Below are 22,440 nucleotides of genomic sequence, written 5' to 3' on the forward strand. Positions count from 1 at the left end.
GTTTCTTCGCCCGTTGGACATTTCGTTGCTCAGAGATTTATGATTCTCTCTCAACGGGGCGCTATTGGCTGTACGCTACAACTTTTGGTTTATGTTGCACGGTAACTCCGAAGGGTTGGTTATAATTCAACAGGCCATTACAAACTAATTCAGAAAGTCAGTTCTTCTTAGCAATTGAATTAGTTAAAATTGAGATTTTAACTTGAGTCGAGTTTTTCGAACTTTCTGCGTAAAGTGTTTATTTAATTATTTAATTATTTATTCATGTATTTATTTATTTACGTATGTTATTCATTTATTTATTTATTTATTGTTCTATGAAATAAATTTCCTGTTTTCTAAAAGTGTAAATTTTTTTTATTTTCGCTGGATTTCGAGATGATTTAACGGAATTGAATTCAGCATAAAATAAAGTTTCCGTCGAAGATTTTATCCACCCACACAAGTAATGTGACTTTACTGTCATCGGTGTCACTAAAAATCAATGGAAACTGTCAATTTGAGTTGAATTATTCCATGAAAATTCATAGAAACCAGAAAAATTCAGTTAAATATATTTATGAACTCTCAATTAATTTAAAAATGAACATAATTTCGTACTGAAAATTCATGTTTTCATTGACAATTCAATTACTTCGCGGAATTCCCATCTTTTTGACATTGAAAAATTTGAAATTTCATCATTTTTTTCCTCTTAATCGAATTCAATGTCATTCTCCTGAAAATTACTGATAAACTATTCATAAAATTTCATGTTTTTCTAAAAATTTAGATCTTCGCGACAAAAATTTTGCCATCTCCACTAGATTCCCAGATAAATCCCAAAACCTGATCTGTTTATCTGAAATTGCTTCAACGAATTTAGCCGGATTCAGCATAAAATAAAGTTTTCATCAAAAATTTTATCCATCCCCACAAGTAACATGCCTCTAATCTCTCAGAATATCTCTTTGAACTTCAGGAATTCCCTCCATTCAACGTTTGAAGTATAAAAATGAGGAATTGCATGTCAACTTGTGTCGAGCAAATAAAACTCCAAAGAATAATGAATGAAGCTAAGGAATTCGCGTCAACCACGTCTATTCACTCACTCCCAGCAACAATAACACCATTGTTTCACACAGTACCAAGGGACACACTCAGTGTGGGCCTCCTTGACATTTCGTTATTACCCAGGGATTAATTTGATGCGCGTTTGAGTGGTGCAAAATGTGAAATTGGGTCGCACGACACATCGCCTGCCACTGTGTGGTGACTCGTGCTATGGTTATTCTATCTCTTCTCCTCTCCCGATACTATATTGAACAAAAATCATTGGCTATTCAACTGTATCAACTCGTTTCACTGGTGACATCCTCTAATCAAGACAAAAAATCCGGCCAAAATGCCCCATTTCATTTATATTTTTACAGTTGGTTAACAATCCGTTAAAAAATAACTCAAATTGGTTTATCAAAAGTCACTTTTGTGTGAAGAATTGATACATTTTCTCGGTGAATGCAGTGACTATAGCAAATAAATTTGATAAAGTCAAGTGCAGATCTTTCCATTAAACTCTTGAAAAAAAATAGTAATTAAAAAAATACTAGATTTTTTTTCTAAAAGTAAATCTATTTTTACCAATTGAATGTCATTTGCGTGTGGTATATTTATAATTATTGCCCAGAAGTGATTTATTCTCTTTGAATAGTCACAAAAAATACTAAAAGTTGTGGAATTTCGTAAAATTGGAAAAAAATCCATAAAAAAAAAAATTTTAATAAAAAACCGCTTTGAAGTAAGAAATTGATAGGTTTTTCCAGTGAATGCACGAGACCTGCAGAAATCATGTGAGAATTTGACTGTGTCAAGTGCATTTTATTGAGTAAAATGCATATTTTTCCATTCAATTATAACGATAATTTAAAAAAAAATAGAATTGTTCCCAAAAATTTTTTTTTCACAGTTAAATCTGTTCTTCTCCATAAAATACCATTCCCATGCAATAAATGTATAATTACTGCAAAGCAGTGATTAATGTTTTCTCCGTATCCCCGAAAAAATACAAAAATTCCGGCAATTTCCGAAAAATTGAAAACCACTCCATGAAAAAGCAATTCCCCATTTTTATATTCCACAACCCAGAATGCATAGAGAGCAGGCATTGCCAGTAACTTCATCCACGGGATGATGAAGGGTGGCCCATGCTAGTGGGGCGTTATTGCGCTGGGGAAACTGCACCCCGGGGAACTCCTTAGCAATATCAGCCTCTGCTACGTGGACTCGCTACATACCAAATTCCCTGTCTATTTCCGGCCTCACTCCCCCTCCTCTGCCCCCTCCGCTCGGTTCGAATGCCCGACAGGAATCGATGGGTCGGGAAAATTAAAACCTCTCGTCACAATTTTTTTTTATAATAAATTCATCCTTCCGGTTTTAATGCATTCTCTACGATAATTGATGCCGAAATTAATTTTATTCATTTGAAAACGTCATTTATCTCATTATTCCAGGGATGGAATATTCCCGGCAGAACACAATTTATTCACCGATTTTATTGGTCCATTTGTTTCAGTTAATTGCATTATTTTTCAATATAATTGGTAATAAAAAATATTGCATTATGTTTCTGTTCCAAATTATTTCGCCAATTGCGTTGTTGAAGAATTTTCGCTGAAATTGCCTGGAAAAATCAATGAAAACTGTAAATTTGTAAATTTCAGTTTAATTATTTCATGAAAATAATCAACTGAGTTTTTATTAGAAATCAATTTGAATTTTCAGTTCATTTTTCACAAAATCTAATTCAATGCCACTCTTACGAAAATTACTAGTCAAATCTCCACAAAATGTCAATTTTTCTGGTAAAACAACACTAAAATTTCAATCTCTAATTTCTACCTAAATTTACATTCTATTTTTTTTAAGATAAAACTTCAGGTGAAGGTGCAGTGTTCCCCTAACAATGCACTGTAAAAATATTTGAAGCCATCTCTTCCCATTTACCAAAATAATATTTCTAATGCACTTAAATAATGCCTTAATGTCCCATTACCCCGAAGATTAATCCTGCTCTCACCTTGTTACAGGTATAATGCAGCAGGACAATGCGGAGCAGGTGATACTGGATCCAAAATTGATCGCGAAACACTACCTCAGGACTTGGTTCTTTCTCGACCTCATTTCCTCCATCCCCCTAGACTACATATTTCTCATATTTAATCAAGTAAGTACAGCACNCCCCCCCCCCCCTCCCACCAGAAAGCGAACAAAATGAAAATCACGTGGGTTGTTTCATCCGAAGGTGCGATGTAATTCCACCTCACTTACACTGATTGCATTCCCCCCAAAGATTCCTCCCTCAATTCTCTTCATTACCAGTTCCAGGATTTTAGCGAATCTTTTCAACTTCTGCATGCCGGACGCGCACTCAGAATCCTCAGGCTCGCCAAACTCCTGTCACTCGTCAGACTGCTACGACTCTCCAGGCTAGTTCGTTATGTTTCACAATGGGAGGAGGTCTATGTAAGTGTCCAAACAGTACTACCACGAGTTTTAATACGCTGTCTGTCAATTTTTTTTATTTAATGTTTAATGTATCAATACAGCCACTTCAGTCGAATATTGTCGGTTTCAAAGATTTCGAGATACTATTGAATTTTATTAGGATTCATAACGAAATGCTCGACACGATGTAGAGAACTCAGACTATTCACGTGTTAGGAATACTCCGACAATTGGGTTGTGCAGCAGATTTGAGAATTGAATGGGAAATATGAAAAATTTCAGTAGCGAAGCGGTAAACCGGGTTAAGTCGATTTTTCCTTTTGGCCATTTTTTGATGAATATCTCGGAATCTACGAGAGATAGCAAAATTTTGCTCATGACCTTTTTTGTAACCCTCAGTTGGCTTTACAAAAAAGGTTATAACAACAATTTTTGTAGCTCTTTTAGATTCCGAGATATTCGTCAAAAACTGGCCAACAGTTAAAATCGACTTAATCCGGTTTACCGCTTCGCTCCTGATTTGTTTTTTTGAAAAATATAAACAGAGAAGAAAAGATTCTAGTTTACTAAGAATGACGAATTTTAATCGAATTGAATTCTTTATTCGAAATATTATCGTTCATTTTAATATTTCTGTTCATTTCGAACATTCGTTTCCTTCATATTAAAAGAACGATTTATTTTATGTGAAATTGAAGTTTAAATCCACATGTTACTGAAAATTCAAAACTTTTGTATTTGGAAATGTCTAAGAATCAACAATTATAGATGACTTACTGATTTTTCCTTATTTTTCAAACGAAGAATCAAGAATTCATGTTTTCCAGGCAATTCTCATATTTGCCCAATTGTTTTCCCTCAAAGAACGAGTGGCTAGTCCCTTAGGAGAGATAGAGAACTCAGTAGATCAGACATTAGGCATCCATCACGATCGACACAACCAAAAAATATTGAAAAACAGAGTGAAAAACGGAGTGAAACAACACTGAAAAAACATTCACAACAGATACGTAAAAAACGAGTTTCACAGTCTAATCAAACGCTGGTCGAAACGGAGTAATTAAAACTTCACCCATTCGTTATTTCAAGGTCAACGCGTATTGAACCAGTGCTCTCGAACCGGTGTATTTCATTTTTATTCGTCGATTGTTATTTTTCTGATATTTTTTTTTGTTGGTTTTACTCATTGCCTCTGTTGTCTTTTTCTCTGGCTTCGCTTTGTCACTCGTTAGTGCAAATAAAAAAAGGGTGGATAGAGGCACATGCCACGTGGTACAGGCCAACGAATCAATCAGGCATTCTTTCATGGTTGCGAGGAGTGAATCAATTGTTTTGGGGGTGGATAGAGATGTTGCAGGGTTTTATGCTGATGGGAGAATTCGTGGGGAGATGACACTGGTGTGAATTGGTAAATGTCGGAGATGGAATTATTAGTTATTGGGATTGAGCCGAAATTCAAATGTTGTTGTTGTTGGATTCGCAACAATTATTCTATTCCAATTTAATAATTAATACACTATAATTGATAATTATTTAATTATTTGTGATAATTTAATCATTTGAATTTATTTCTATTGGAATGAAATGGTCAATGTAATAAATTGCATAGAAACATCAAATTATATTGAATTTTTCTATTAAATGTATTCGAAAAACCCCGCGAGAAAAATTATTTTTGGCTGTAACTTCTCGTAAAATTTTGAAAATTTTTATCAAGCGAAAGTTCCTTTGAAATTTCAAAGGAATTCGGGAAACAATGAAAGTTGTGAATTTCAGATTTATGATTTCATGAAAATTAATAGAAATTAGATAAGTTCAGGTGAATACATTCTCAAATTTTCAATCCACTCAAACTTTAGCGTAATTTGACACTCAATATCCGAATTTTGATTGGGCATTCAAGTAAATGGAGAAAATAAAAATGTAAAAATGAAAAAAATCACGAAAATCATTTTCCTGCTGCTCAAAAATTTAGGATTCTGTGGAATTCCCTGTGAAATTCCCACTATTTCCTCATATTTTCTTCTAAAATCATTCATCGCTAAGACAATTGAATATTCAACCATAAATTGATAAAATATTTTTTTTAATATCGACAATACATGAAAAATGAATTAATCCCCTGACAAAAATACCTTCACTAACATTATAAATGTTCCTTATCCTCCAATAAAAAGAATCCCCCGTGGCAACTAATGAATTCTGCTATCAGTATAAACCGTCACAACATTCTCTTCAATCCACTCCTGTGGTTGCGAGCAGCAGGGAGGTGCAAACGACGACGGACACGAGTGAAAGCCGTGTGATCGATGACGCGCGTCTCATCCCCGATCGATCATTCTGATAAATAGAAGCCCATGAGCCCTGCGAAATTGTCTAAAAGAATTATGACGAAAACAATCCCGGGTTATTCCTCCGAAATAACAAGAGCACACGCCCCTCCCACTCCCCTTTTACTCTCTCTTGGTATTGTGACGGTAATTTTGGCACAGTGGGCAGTAAATGCGGAGGAAATCCTCGAGACTGGATTATTCCGAGTTGAACGCGCCGCGACGAATGTCTCACGACAAAAGCTTTTGTCCATTACACGAAATTCGCTGTAGCCGTCTCCTCTCTCATGCTCTCCACATGTTTTATCTCTCTGTTCACTGGAGATCTCGCGCGTTCGGATTTACAAAATTATATTCTCATTCGTGACAGGAAAAATGAACGAAATAAATCAGTCGCGGGAATGAAAATATAGTCACTGAACACTTTATTTCCAATTCGAGAATGAAATGTAACTTATTTTGACGTACGCACTGTTAGAAAAGTACTCGTGAAATTTCAAGTAAAAAATCGGCACATTCACGTAAAAATTTCATGTGAATGGACAATTATTTTTCTGGATTTTTAATTCTTTGAAAATTCAATTCAATGTGATGTTTAATAAGAAAATGACAAAATTACCCCTGAAATTTTAAGTGTAAAACCTTGAAATTTTCAATAACGACACATTCACATGAAATTTCCAAATATTTTGTTATAGAAAAATCTGTCAAATTCTGGAGAATTCAATAAAATTGCAATTATCAGGTCGACATGCCAAATTTTCCAAAAAATTTCGTGCAGGCAATCAACAATCTTTTTGAATTTTAAATCCACTAAAAATTCAAATCAATATGATGTTTAAGAAAACCCAATTTTCTTGAGTTTTCAACCTGAATAAACTATTCCATGAACGACTTGATCTTAAATTGAATTCAAATTCACAGCATCGAGCGTTAAAATGCATCTATGCTCAAATTTCAAAAACTTTCTAACAGTGCGAGCATTCCCCTGAGATTCGTAAAATCAAAAACAACTAGACATTCTCCCCAGCTCATTACCAATAATTTATAATTTATCAATCACTCACGTAATCCCACAGCACATAAATTCAATGAATATCTCACGTGCCTCGTTATTCACTCTCAAACAATTCAGTGATTTGAAAATATGCCACAAGTACTCAATAATCATTTGCATATGCGCACAAACCGAGCGTCAGTTTGATAACAACAATATTATTTTCTAATATTTATTGCATTGCCATGAAATATGTATCCTCTATAATTTTCACGTCATCGTTAATCATGTCATTGCTGCTGTTGCCAATACGTATTACCCCTTCCTATCCCCACCACCCGTCCTGCCCCATCTCTCGTCATCAACATGTACCCTCTGTGTCCCTCTGTGTAGTACATCCCAGTGGTCTCTCTGATGGAGAAAAAAAAACGTAATTAAGAGATTAAGAAAAAAATTCATGAGAATTCAGAAGGTGATTTGTCATTCTGGGCCTTGCGAACACGTTTCGAATGGGTTTGCAGATTCCCCTTTATCAACAGCCGGAGAGGCACTACGAGAGACGGGCGACACCGCCCCAACCAGACAGAACCAGCAAGGTGTGCCTGCCTAGTAACCCTGATTACCAAGGCCAAATGCCCTTTTTATACTTGATTAAACCGTTCGTTAATTGTTAACAGAAAGACATTAATGTTTTCTACGTCTATTTTACGCATAGATTGTGTAATATATATTTTTTGTATTTTTTTCATTACTTTTTTTTTCAGTTTTTCGTCGATTTTACTAACTTTTTTTCAGTTCTTTTTGTTGGTTTTTACAGTTTGTTTATTTTTTGGTTGATTGATTGATTGACTGGTTGATTGATTGATGATGATTCGTGGAAAGTTATGGGTTTTTCGAAAGACTAGAGGAGTTGTTTTTACAATTAGTCTGTGTGGTGTCGGATTTTTGCATTTAACATTTTTCAGAGAATGAAAATTCGCAAATTGAAGAATGGGGGAGTTTCAAATTGGAGAATTCATGTTTTTACTTCATGAATTTTTTTGACAAAAAAATCTCCTTTTGAATGGATATTTTCGATTTTTAAATTTTAGAAAGACATTCTTAGATGAGGAATATTTATTCTTGCATCAAGAATATTGAAAAATATTTCTTTTTTTCTGTGTCAAACCTTTCAGTTTATAATTCTATTTTTTTTAACCGGCAAATTTCCCTCAAAAGCAATTACAAAAATACCCGTTTAGCCCCACAAATTTTCAAAATATTTGCAAACTTCATTTTGGAAATTTAAAAGTCTTTCCCGTTAATGTATGGGGCATAATGTTTTTTTTACTTGAAATTCTCGATTTTTCCCCATTCTTCAAGCAAAGGCCCAAATTTGCGAATTTTCTTCCTTCTCTGCATTATAATTTGCTGTTGGTCACCTTGAGTTAGCGTTACCTATAATTTTATAGTTTGAATTATCCAGAAAGGCATCGAGCCGCCTCTTTCTCAGCTTCTTCCCTTAAACTATGATTTTCCTCATTTCAATTAACTCTTAGTAAATTAATTTGCTGATTATTATGATTTAATAACCGAATAAACCGGATGATTGTTCTCGTAGTCGAGTCGTACCACCCATTGCAGAGCAGCTCAAACAATTTCATTGTGAAAATATTATCGTTGCTCATGAAAATAGTGATATTTAATGTCGACAATGGCACATTTGCCCTGTAACGAGTGGTGCGAAGAGTTATTACTGCCCATGTACCTGGGAACTATTTGTTATGACATGTGTCATGTTCAACGGAGGTCTTGTTGGAAAGTTTCCGATGTAGGATTACTGAGATTACCATGCTATAGAGCCTGTCAGGCATTCTCGCATCGAGCCTTCATCGTCATGCATTCAATTAATCTGGAAATTGTGTGTGTGTGAAGCGTGAAGACGTGATGATTCAGGAAAGCTCGATGCCTGAATCTCTAGATAATCCATTAATAAAACACCAGTTGGTGGCGTGATAGGTCTGCCTGTCAGTGTTACTAGGTTTTTTTTTTGAGAGGATAATTGAGAAGATGTTTGACACTTAGAGGATGCTCTCGTGATTATTGTTTGTCCTCGGAAATTGTCTTGTGAATGGGTGTAATAATGTACATATAAGTATTCTGGTGTACGACCATCAAGTCTTGGTCATGAAAACCCATCGAGGTGGTCATTCCTGGAGGTTATTAGGGCACAATATCACTCACACGTGACCCCTGCTTGCTGCCTCGTGTCATATGCTGCTTGATTACTGTTTATCATCCTCAGATCGTTTACGATTGATTTTTTTTTTCGTTTTCTTCGTCATTGTGGTAGCAACGTGATGCACATGGTCATAACTTGCCTGTTTTAACCCTCTCCTTCATTATGTTTTGTCGGGGTTGTTCATGGGGGTTTTGGCTCGGGGTGCGGGGTCTGTAGACAAGTGGTGGAGAGGTTTTTTAATCGCGAAGATGAATGCGGCATTCATTGACGTGTTTAGTTCGAGTAATTGGTTGAGTTTGTTTAATGCTCAATTATCTCGATGACGGATGGGTCTAGGAGGAAATGTGAATAAAGATTTTTTGTTGGGAATTTAATTCTCTGCAAAAAATATTTTATGATATTTTCTTGTAGAGTCACTCGTTTACGAGATACATGCCGAAATTGAAAAAGGTGTTTACTTGGAGTTGACGAAACACGTCCATTTTTCAATTTTTTAAATGTTCAATTATCTGGATAATGAATGGATTTAAGAGAAAATGTGAATAAACATTTTTTGTCGGAAATTTAATTCTCTGCAAAAAATATTTTATCACATTTTTTCGTAGAATCATTCCTTTAGGGGATAAATTTAACGAAACGAAACAGTTTTAATGATTTTTTAATTCTTAAATCATCTCAATAACAATCCGTGAGGGGAGAGTATCAACAGACATTTTTTTATTGAACATTTAACTCTCGACGACCTCTCTTCACGAAATGAATTTAAAAGAAAGTAATCCACCACTTCGCTACTGATTGACCTCCAATCATTGCAGTGACAACAAAAAACTACTAAATTATTTCTCAACAGTTATCGTGTGATTCTCAAAAAGTAAAAAACCAAACGTCCGGTTTAACCCACGCATATCACAGTCGACAAAAAAAGTTCAAAACTCTCAAATTGACTCAACTACTCATTTTTATTTGAAAAATCCCAACAGCCGCATAAAATGACACGCGTTGCATAATTACCCGATTCGTCGACCCGCTCGTGTTTCCGGCGTTCATCGAAAATAAAAGAATTTCCATTAGTAACACTAAACACTGGAGGAATCGGATAAAAAACCCACATTTCCGGTGTGCAGAGTGAAACGCTTTATCGCGGCTTGGAATTCTATCTTTAGTCATTGGCGATAAATATTTATACCGGCGATGTTACACCGACTCTCGATAGAGCATCAAAACACACATTAAACCACTTCAACGGGTTACGAATAAATAATTAATCTTAATTGTTGCCTTTTCTCCCCGGCGAATGAGAATGGCTGAAGTGCAAGGAGTAGTTAGCATTCTAATTATGATTTTACGCTCCTTTGCTCTTTCATTATGCAGACGGGAGAGCCAGGAACAATAACCTCTTTATACGTTACTCCCACTCGATTCTCTTGTGCATGGGAGGACCAGAAAGAATGAAGGGTTTCATTCCGGAAGAAATAGCGAGATTAAATTTTTTATTAAAAACAACATCGGAAATGAATTTTTGGGGCATCAAACGGACGAGGAAAATGTTTCAATTTAATATTTTTATTTTTGTCGTCTAGTTCAAGACAATGGGGTAAAATGGGCCATTCTTTTGAAGGATTTTATGGATTCTTTTCTTTTTAACGCATCAGTTGAATTATTCATGTTTGTCCATTAAATAAATAATTTAAATCATTCATTTCACTTGGAGAAGAAAATTGCAGATTCATTTTTTTTTTCAAAACATATGGACAGAATTTTTTTACGAGAGAATTTTGAAGAAATAATCCATTCTGCCCCAATTGTTTTGAAGACACAGAAGAAACCCTTGACATTTTGTGAAATAAATCTGCAGAAAATAACAGGTCACAACGAATTGTTCTTTTAAATTCATGATCACTTGAATTATTTAATGCCCTCAATTCGAGATGAAGTGATGCCTTAGGAATATTCAAGTACCTATTGCATATTTAAATTCTATTATTGGAATAGTCATTCGAATTCTAGCTTCGAAAAAATTACTGTTTTCTTGAAAATTTATTTAATATTGAAGAATAATAAAAATTATTTTGTAAACGACTCATTTTTATGTGAAAAATTGATCATTTTCCATTGCTATTTTCATATTATTCTATGAATTACCCTCGTGAAGTGAGATTTCTCATTTTTCCAATTAAAAAATTTTTTTTCAACGATTTACAACAACAATTCAAATTTAGACCTTCAAAATTTGCTCAACAGAATCATTTAAGCGCATAAAAAATCACCAAAACTACCTGAATCAATCCCATTATCAATCTCGCTAATAAATAAATTAATTCCTTTAAAGTGACTGGAACAGACTGAGTTTTAAAACGCAAAAAAACGCTTCATCGATATGCACAGCACACGTGTACACACAAAAACCAGATAAACGTACTTAGCCATTAATCAATCCCGGAAAATTCAATTTACGATGAGTCAAAGTCGCCGAGTCGCAAGTGCACAAAATAAATTGGAAATGTCGGTAAAAAATTAGCATGATACGAATCACTGCATATTACCATATGATATAATTTACATCCATGAACAGTTGAAAATGAATTCCAACGGCCGTGAGACAGAGAACACCGCGGAACACTCGTGATTGAGTTTGTCGAGAAGAATTTGATACGAAACACCTGTAGATTTTCCCTGAAATGACCGTAAAATATTCCAATCGAATTTAATTCTGCAATTTATTGCGCAGATAGGGTCCAGCAGCGCTGACACAATTTTTATCATCTTTTTTATTCTTCTCATCCTCAGGCCGTAAAGATGATGCGATAGAGAAATTCCTTCGAGATACTATTGAAACTCGCTGTTTCCCATTTATTAGTTCATCAAACTGGGTCGAGGATAAATACATGGAGTTGAACAGTTACAGAATCTGTGGGTAGAAAGTTTTGTCGTCCATTGAACACTATGAAATTAGTGATGTTTACGTATGGAAAAATCAACACGACGAGTTTAGATTTCTCTCGGAGATGATATCTGTTTTGTATTCAGGTGAATAAAATCAACGCTACAGAACAGAACAGAACAGAACCAGTCAATTTTTCATGTTTTATTAATACACTGTTAGAAAATTATACTTGAAATTTCAAAAGAAAAAACTTGAAATTTTTAACAACGATAAAGTTACATAAAATTTCTGTACAATTCCTCATTAACAAATCAGTCAATTTCTTCAATATTCAAGTAATTCTCGATTTTCAGATCCATACGGCACTGAAAAACCTTGATAATGTTGAAAATTCAGGCAATAACTTCTCTGAATTTTCAATCTATTGAAAATTCAATTGTTTGATGTTCAATTTCCACGATGAATTTGAAAATTCAAGCTTTCATTGAAAAATCAATGGTTTTTTAATATGAAAAATAAAATTTTCTTGAATTTTCAAGATGAATGAGAAATTTAGTGAACGTTTTCAATTGAAATTGAATTCAAACTCACAACATTGGAAATTCAGATGACATTGTGACTGAAATTTCAAGAAATTTTTAACAGTGTAATTTAATTGTCTCGATAAATAGTGTTTTTACACAAAAAATGTCAAAAGAATTTTTTCTGAAAATTTACTTTCCTTTAAAAAAGATCGTTTCACATTTGTTCGTAGAATAAACTCAATTATTCGTTGAATGCGCAATTAGAGATAATCAAAATTTACATTTTGTTAATAATTAATTTATCTTCATAACAAGTAAATTTAATGAAGAAATGTGGGAAGATACGTTTTCGCTGATTTATTTCCACATAAAAATATTCATGTTCATTTTATTCGCATTTAAGAGATGGAATTGTAAAACGTGAGACATTAAACATGAAATTATTTTGATAACAAGTGATAACAGATGAAGATTATTATTTTTGAAAAGCAGATTTTTTCACATTTTCTCAAATACCAAAAGTCATTTTTTTGTTGAGAATTGAATTCATCAAAAAAATTAAAAATATCATGAAAATTAAATTTCATAAAGTGAGTTTTACCACTTCATCTCCTAACTAATAATCCCCTCGTAAAATAATATTTCGGGGCTTTTCGCATTCCAATTTGACACTAAAAGCGAAAGATTGAAGCTTGCGCTTGGGCGCTTGCCGCAGAATTCTCTCGCGCTCGCCACAAATTAATCCGGCCAAACGATTCTATTCACCAGAATGATATATTGATTCATGAAAATCAGTTCCATCAATTCAAGAATCAGCTCAACTTGAAAATTAATCCCTAACCACCAGTGAATGGTCAACTTGTACGATTGTCACACGCACGAATAAATCAACCTCTCAACGTAAATTCATTACGAGAGCGGAATTGATAATTCGTCCTGAGAACGTGCTCCGCTGATGTAATTTTATGAATAAATAACAAACAGACAAACATTCATTACCTACACTTTGTCAATCAGTTCTTCAAATTCCGGAGGACAAAAAATACAAAATAATTCGGTAGATATCCAGAGCATTTAAACAATCATGACAAATTATGCAGAAGCAATTGTTTTCATTAGTTAGAAATGATTTTTAATGATTTTAAAAATAAAAAATGAACAAATTCCATAAATTCCACCAGTGGAATTACCGAACATGGTTCCAGGCTCGTTTCTACAGCTCTATTTTCCCATCTAACTCTCAATATTTCTGTACTACAAATTAATTTCCCCTCGTCCTTCCTATCTTTATCTCTAAAACCCCATTCTCTGGCAAAAAAAAACCTAATTGAATTCCTTCAAAATCCACTAAACCTTCGCGAAATGCCCTAGCAATAAATGAAAAAATTAGATTCCGTCTCGTTCAAAACGCACGTCCTGAGGAGGTACTCCGCTGATTTAATTTTACGAATAAATAACAAACAAACAAGCATTCATTACCTCCACCTTGCCAATCAATTTCTCGAATGCCAGAGGACAAAAAATACGAATCAATTCCATAAATATCCCGAGCATTTGAACGATCATCATAAATTACCCATAAAAATTTTTTTCATGAGTTAGAAACGATTTTTAATGATTTCAAAAATTGAAAACGACCAAATTTCATAAACTCCACCAGTGGAATTACCAAAGAAGCTTCCAGGCTCGTTTCTGCAGTTCTACTTTCCAATCTAACTCTCAACATTTCTGTACAAAAAATGAATTCCACCTCGTCCTCCCCATCTTCACCTCTCAAACTCCATTCTCTTGCAAAAAAAAACTAATTAACACGTCTTTATTAAAATCCACTAAACCTCCGGGAAATGCCGTAGCAATAAATGAAAAGATTCCGTCTCTCCCGAAAATTTAATTTCATGAATAAACAACAAACAGAGAAACATTCATTACCTACACTTTGTGAATTTCTCAAACGCCAGAGAACAAAAAATAGAAAACAATTTCACAAATATCTAGAGCATTCGAACAATCATCACAAATTATCCATAAAAAATTGTTTTCAGAGTTAGAAACGATTTCAAATGATTTTAAAAATTGAAAACGACCAAATTTCGTAAATTCCACCAGTGGAATTACCGAAGAAACTTCCAGGCTCGTTTCTGCAGTTCTACTTTCCAATCTAACTCTCCACATTTCTGTACTAAAAATGAATTCCACCTCGTCCTCCCGATCTTCACCTCTAAAACCCCATTCTCTTGCAAAAAAAACTAATTAACATGCCTCTAAAATCCACTAACCCCCTGACCAATGCCCAAGCAAAAAATGAAAAAAAAAACATCCGTCTCTCCCAAGAATATCTCTGACTCCTTCTCTCTCTTTACTATGTCTTGCTATGTCCCGGCTTTTCTTTTGTTTCTAGATATTGCAGAACCTACAAAAAAAGCGCACTGAGCGGAGGGGGCGCCTAAGCTCTGACAATATGAATAAAAAGAAGTCCGGTTTCAGCAAAAGCGACCTTATTTTTAAGGTAACCCGCCCTCACCGAGGACAAGCGCAAAGGCTCACTCTCCTCCGCTGTTTAAAGAATCGAGAGAAAAATATTTTAAAAACTCGAATAGCTGTTGCTGATGAATTTCGTCCCGTGTGCGTGGAAAACTCGATGGAACGGACCCCTATCCTATCTGAATGTCCCCGGAGAAATACGGGATCTCTGTGTCTCACGTCCACTCAGATATTATTTTTATCACACAGATATTGTATTTATCACGTATTGTATTGTGTTTCGATTCTCGGCTGGGCTGAATTAAAATTCAGTAATTTCCGAGGTCTTCCCGAGGGAAGACTCTCCCTGACGGAGAATACTGTCTCATTTTTTATGTCAAACAACAAACTATTTTTATTTGTTCAGAAAAAAAAATTCTGCGCAAGAATTATTTATTTCACATTAAAAATGATCCATTTGAATTAAATAAACTCTATTCAAATCGCATGAATACTTTTGAAATATAAACAAAAGTTTTTTGATTAAAAAAAATTGAAAATTTTAGGAACTTGGAAAATAAAAACACAACGGGTCGTCGTATTTTTCTGAATTTCTATCCGCGTCCATCGACGTTTTCCCAATATCGGGACAATTAAACGAATAGTGGAGGGAGGAGCTGCACGCTGATTGGATCGTTGGTTTATACTTACAAGACGTTCGCTTAATTATTCCTTCCGCCGCATCTGTTTATTTGAAAAATTATTTTGATTATTTTGGTATTAACGTTGTACCCGCAGCGATAGGCTACATTGTGCTTAAGATTAATGATGCGAAAGAACTGAGTTGATATCGTTATGACACTGGGTTCTTTTACACATCCGCCTAGCGATGGAAAGTAGAGCTCATGACAGCGCCCCCGTACAGTAGCTTTAGCCCTCTCAATTTTTGTATCTGATCTTTCATTATTTTCACTTTGGGGAGGGGTGAGTTGTTGAGCAGAGAAATGATTTTTTCGTTCTCAGGGACATGTTGATTCCTAAAAATTAGTGACAAGTCCCTGAAAATCAAAACTTTTTCTTTTCTCTGTGATGATAAGTCGATTTCGATGGGTTTGTGGTGATCCGGGAGATGTGGAGAATAAAATTCTCAAATTTTGGTTCATTTTTTTTAATGAATGGTTTTGCATCTAAAGGGATGGTTCTTTTGAATTGACTATTTTGATGAAATAAATTGTTTACTTATTTTTATTGGAGAATTAATGTACGAATTCATGAGTAAATTACTCCATTTATATAATTGACACATTTTTATTGCAGTAAATATTGTTGAAATGAATGAAAACTACAGAATAAAGAGTTTTATCTCATTCAAATAGCTTCAAGGATTCAATTATTGAAATTGAGGGACAAAATTTCTGCAAAATCACTCAAAACTACCAAAAAATCACGTGATTTTGGTATTTTATCATTTTCACGTTGGGGAAGGGTGAATTCTTGATCAGAAAAAAGAATTTTTTTCATTTTCAGGGAGATGTTTACTAATTTTCAGGAATCTATCACTAATTGTTCGTGATGAGTTCCTGAAAATGAGTGGCATGTGTCTGAGAATCAAACCTTCTTTTCTCTGTGATGATAAGTCGATTTTGATGGGTTTGTGGTTATCAGGGAGATGTGAAGAATTGAATTTTTGAATTTTGATTAATTGTTTATTTGTTTTTTGGAGCATTCATTCATGAATTCACAAGTAAATTCCTCATTTCATGTAATTGAAACATTTTCATTGCACCAAATATTATTGAAATGAATAAAAAAATACAGAATCGAGTGTTATCTATTGACAATCCACCATTCACCAAAATTTAAAAAAACTAAAATTTCAATGAATTCAATTCAACACGTCTCCAAATCCCCGAAAGAGTTTTCTCTGGCCGATGAAATTCCCTTCGAAAAAAGTCTCAACAATTTCTCTTCAAGCCACTCACCCCCAATATTCCAAAAAAAATCGACTTACCTCTCCAATCACCTCGCCCCCCCCTAAAACTTCTGTACCATTTCGCTCCTCCATCTGTCCTCCCCTCCCCCGCAAAAAATTCTTTCAGCAAAAAAAAAGTATTCTCGCCTGAAAGAACTTAATCTCTCACCACGTCTCCTCCAGAGTCCACCGACAAGCGATGCATAAATAACCAGGCTTTTGATCGCTAGACGGTGTGCAGGATTTGACTCTCGATGCAGCGCACGTAATTTGGGCGTCCCTTCTCTGTCGCTTGGCCGTTAAATAACAAAACTTGCAATAATTCTCCACGAACATGAATATTAAACAAAATACTTCCCCCGATTGTTGAGCACCAGCGTAGATGAAGCGTTAGAAGATCCGACGGATTGTTTCATTAAGTATTTAAAAAAGAACATTCGACAATTGTGTAATGCAGTTGAATTGTTTGTCAAAACGTTGATTTAATGTGTCGTAAATCCTTCGTATGCATATCCTGCACGAGCTTGTGTTGCTACGCTGCATGCACTTTGGCAGGAGCAAAAAGCATTGGGCGATCAATCTCTTGTGTTACACCATTTTACTGCTGCAAAATGCTCTCGGCTTACCTAGCAGCTTTATCACGCTTGGATGATGCAGGGCATTTGACAATTTAATTTTAATTCATTAATTTATTCAGCATTTCCTCATTTCTCTTCGCTTTTCCATTCATTATCATTTTTTCAATTGAATTTCATTCGTTTCTTTCGTTTGGTCTCTCTCATTTCTGTTACTTTGAGTGCTGTACGATGAAGATACTGTAAAAATGTTGTATTATCTAGTTGAATATTTGGAATAATTCATTGAGAATCTCTCGCTCACACGACTCTTGATAAACCTGTTACTGTCTCGTAGATCAGTTGTCTCGACATGTTCATTCACAAGGCTCAATAGCTAGTTCTCATCGTGATCTCCTGATAATTTCATTCAGTCATTCGTACTCTCATACATTCGTATCTCCAGGTGTATGTCATTATTTTCTACTCGTGACTTTATGCGTTTTTTGTGAGCAATTGTTAGTTCAGGTTATGTTTGTGGTTTTATTAGAATATTTAAGATGGATATTTGAGTTTGTGTGGACTAATGGTCCTGTAGGATTGGATATATTTTATAGTGGGGGGGCAGTAGAGAAATGGTTAAACGTGATGGATTAGTTGTTCATCGAATTGGATGAATCAAGTATAATAATTAAAGCCAATTCGTTGAAGGGAAATTGTAATAGTTTGATTTCTTGAGAAATTCGTTTGTTCTTGTTGAATTTTGAACTACCCCAATTACAACAGCATTTAGAAAGAAGTGAATTAGATGAATTAATGAATTAATGAGAATTTAGAAAAATTTCATGGGACATTTTTCGTTGAAAATTCAATTCTTTATGAGGAAAAAATATTTTTAACTTTTTTCCTTAATTTATTCGTTTTTGAGACGTGTCAATTAAAAAGAATCTATTTAGGTGAATTAAACAGAATTTTGTTCTGATTCTTTTGTGAATAATTAAAATTAACAAACTTAAGTTGAATTGATAAAACAATCGGTTTTAAAAATCGCCAGAAAAACTTTTTATTGAAAATTGAATTCTCCATAAAATTGAATTCTCGCAAATAGAAATCTGCAATCATCAAGAAAAATAAAAAAATTAAAAACCTCAAATGAAATTGATGAAAAAGTCTTTTTTTAAAAAGAACAAGAAACTTTGTTAAATTCTAAAAAAAATCTTTGTGCAAAAAAATCACGTTTTATCGCTTCTGTACTGACTTCACCTCGAGCAAAACTAAATCATCAACAATTCACCGATGATTCATCATCTGCACGTCAAACCTCTCGAAAAACTCTCCAAAAACCCCAATCCCCGCGCCTTGACTCGTCAACCCTCATTTTCAATAACAAAGGAGTCCCTCCAACGTTTGAGGGCAATAATTGGCCACTAACAATCGAGCTAAATGGGTTTGTCGTACCCAATGCGTAACGCTGTGCCCCCCCCCTTCCCCCTCACCCCTAGGAAACCAGGAGGACAGGGTTTCGCTGAATTGTTCATACCTTCTATGTGCATACCCTCTCCTGTGTGCGCGTGACCAAATTCTGACCCTTCCGTTTCGAGATCACAACTCAGTTGTAATTGAATCACGCATCCAGGTGTATTAATACATTGAAGCACTCGACATCATCAAATGATACCCTCCATCCAATCCAATTTATCAATTCTGTATGCAGAAATTCCCTGATGGTATCATTAATCAACCGCAATGTGTACTGATGAGATCAGTATTTTTATAGAATAATTTTACATCTATTTGTCATTATGTTCTGTTCTGAGCCGTTATTATTTGGCTTTTGTGGATTCAATTGGCGCATATTTGTTGCTTTTAGTCTGTTTGTTTCGCGTAGAAATGAACGATTAATCAAATTAATGAGATTAATAGGGTTTTGAAATTTTATTTTCAGTTTTTTTAATATTCTTTGGGCGTTTGACCTCGAGTGTGCGTTGATGTACACCTTTATCAAGTGGGTGAACTCAATTTTAATGTTTGGAAATAATGACTATAATAGTAATAGTGACTAAATACACGCACAAAAAAATTGAACAGAAAGATGTGGGCGATTTTATTAGAAAATTCAAATCAACAGAATTTTATTTTTCTATACAACTTATTTTTCTGTAGAAATTCTTCGGCTAAAATTTTCTAAGCTTTTTTGGTTGATTATTTTGAATGGAAAAGAGAAGAACATTTTTCAATAGGAAAAATAATACACAAAGATACAATTTTCCTGTTTTTTTTCTATAAAATAGTGTCCATTGGACATTTCCATTAAAAAAACACAGGAAACCTACGAAATTCTCCAATAGAATCGTCAATAGAATTTTCCATCGAACTCTCCAGGTTTTCCGCACTTTTTTGTGTGCGTGTAATCGTAAATAATAATTTTCACCATTATAATCTGTCAATTATTATTTTGATTAATTGATTAATGATTATTGTCTATAATCATTAGTCAATTTGGAAAAAAAATTATTCGCGTACAATGAAAAAAATTGTATTCCGTGTTATTTTCACAAAAAAAATTGAACGATTTGATTTCACCCAACTGAATGATAGAGGTGTATATAACAGGATGCACGCAAAGGAAAAAGCTGCACCGGCGCACACAGGGTCGCCCCCGCATTTCAGAATTTCATAACCGCCCATTGCCAAGAGATTGATTTTTCGTACCCGCTGCTTGAAAGCACACAATGTAGTTGTATATCTCTATACATGGCGTTATACCTGAGTTTAAAGTCCCTTACCCACCCACCCTAATCCACCCTTCTCGCCCTTATGCCGCTGCCGTTCCTCTTGTCGTCCTGCTCTACTTATTTTTTTTTCTCGTTTATTTTGTCGGTGGAGTTTATTGACGCTCGCAGAAAACGCAGCATGATTGTTCTTTTATTTGGACATCATTGTTGTGTGAATAATCAGGGAGAGTCTCTGATGGGGGGTTAATTAGATGTTCTCAGAGCTGGGTCTAGTAACAGTTGTTTCAGCGGATAAACCAGTATTTAACAAACCCGATAAATATTTTTGAATTTCTCAAGCAGTAAATGTCCACTTTATTAGTTCTGGAAACAGATGCATGAGTAATATTCACTTTCTCAAGATTATTTGCATTTTTCTATTTCATGTTCACTGAAATACGAAAGTAAAATAGTACATACTCATTTTATTTAAGTTTCCAGAGTAGAAGTGAATAAATACTATCCATTATTTAAAAAAAAGGAGAGTGAGTCGTTATTGAACAAAATGTTAACATGTATTTCATGAAATAGTGGAGTAAAATAGACGATACAATGTCACCACTAATTTAGATGACATGAGATAGCTAGAATTCATCGGAAATTATGGAAATGCAAAATGTCAAATTTGGAATTGTTATTTTGAATTGTATTTCGTAATATTACCCAGCTCTGCTCCATGTTGCTTGATGTGTTCCAACGATTTATCAATTTATTTTGCGATCCCATTACGTACCTCTTCACCGTTGATATGTGATGTTTGAGTGTATTTAGCTGAGATGTAGAGGATGTTGAGGCGGGTCGCAGGACCCCTGTCTCAACGACAGTTAATCTATTACGTTGTTCTTTTAAATGTTGAAGTACATTTATTTTGCGTATTTACCCTCGCTTATTTGCTGTACACAATCCGCCAATATGACGCTTTCGACGACCCCAAAACATTAGGGGGTGACTTACAATTTCCTGTGAAGAATTATAAGAGTGGAGCATCCGGAGTTTAATTAACAAACCCGGAGTTTGGTGAATTACGGGGGAGTAATGCTATTTTTTGTTGTTGCCAGTTCCTGAATATGGCGTCGGTGTTCATGAGAATATTCAATCTTATCTGCATGATGCTACTCATTGGCCATTGGAGTGGGTGCCTACAGTTTCTTGTACCTATGCTGCAAGGATTTCCTAGTAACTCTTGGGTTGCTATCAATGAACTACAGGTATTGTCAACAGCGTCGTTTTTTTTTTCGCAGTAGTGCGATGAATTTCTTGGATAATTCGGTCGTTGAGGGATTTTAATAATAATATTTTTTTGAGGCACTCGAAGTGATGAGAAGATGGAGAAATGAGGAGGTTGTTCTCACATTTTTAGGTATTGAATCGTGGTGATGAGTAATTTTGAAGGAAAATGGGAGAAAATATTTTTGCTGAACATCTAATCAACTTGAAAATTGATAAATCCTTTCAACTTTCGGTATTCGAAGTATTCGTGCATTAAGAACGATATACACAATAGATTTAACCATTTTCAATCATCAAATTTGCCAATTGAATTGCGTGAGACAAATTTTTAAAAATCACGAATATTCAGCGTCATTCAAAATACATTTTGCACAGAATTATAATTTTTTTGAACATTCGTTGTTTATATAATAAATAAATAATTGTACTTGTTTAAACTTTCGGAAATCGTATTTTTGGACGCATAAAGTCGCTTTTTTTTAATTTGCCGCGATTCCGAATAAATGATTTTTACCGGGGAAAATTGATTGTTTAAAATTTTATTTAATTGCAATTTTTGAAAAAAATTAAAGAAACGTTTTATAACTGCTCCATATCGAGATTTAAATTCAGTCAGCTCTGATATTCGACTTTAAAACTAGAAAAGCATTTCACTGGAGAAAAAATAGTCAAAGTACTTGAATATCCTTAAATTAATTTCTAATTAACGAAAGTTTCAAAACGGACGTTTTGAAAAACTCGATTTTTCCACGTTTCATTAAACATTGGATTAACTCCATAACGAGGGTTTCAGGGGGAAATGTCAGAGACTTTTTTTATCAGAAGTTTAGTTCTCCGAAAAAAGTCTTTCAAAATTTTCATCTCAAGTCACAAGCTCACGAGATAAATGCATAATCAACGAAAGTATCAAAACTGATACTTTAGAAAACCGAATTTCTAAAATTATCGAATTATTCGATGATAAGGGATTTAACAAAAAATGTCGGAAGACTCATTAAATAACTCATT

At 34.4% G+C, this 22,440-nt stretch overlaps 1 protein-coding gene across 4 annotated transcripts in view; it reads left to right on the top strand.

Annotated features, from left to right (window-relative positions):
• LOC107036310 (potassium/sodium hyperpolarization-activated cyclic nucleotide-gated channel 2) overlaps positions 1-22,440 on the top strand; it is a 51,886-nt gene that overhangs the window by 22,663 nt on the left and 6,783 nt on the right. For 2 of the 4 annotated variants that reach the window (XM_015254191.1, XM_015254192.1), the window contains exons 4-7: positions 3,069-3,205; positions 3,361-3,504; positions 14,841-14,948; positions 21,261-21,410. In XM_015254191.1, the coding sequence (XP_015109677.1) occupies positions 3,069-3,205; positions 3,361-3,504; positions 14,841-14,948; positions 21,261-21,410 (539 nt within the window). The remainder of the gene's footprint in view (positions 1-3,068; positions 3,206-3,360; positions 3,505-14,840; positions 14,949-21,260; positions 21,411-22,440) is intronic. The other 2 variants (XM_015254193.1, XM_015254194.1) reach the window with 1 other exon arrangement.

The sequence above is a fragment of the Diachasma alloeum genome, unplaced genomic scaffold (genome assembly GCF_001412515.2).
Source record: "Diachasma alloeum isolate Michigan unplaced genomic scaffold, Dall2.0 Dall_scaffold_00208, whole genome shotgun sequence".
NCBI lineage: Eukaryota > Metazoa > Arthropoda > Insecta > Hymenoptera > Braconidae > Diachasma > Diachasma alloeum.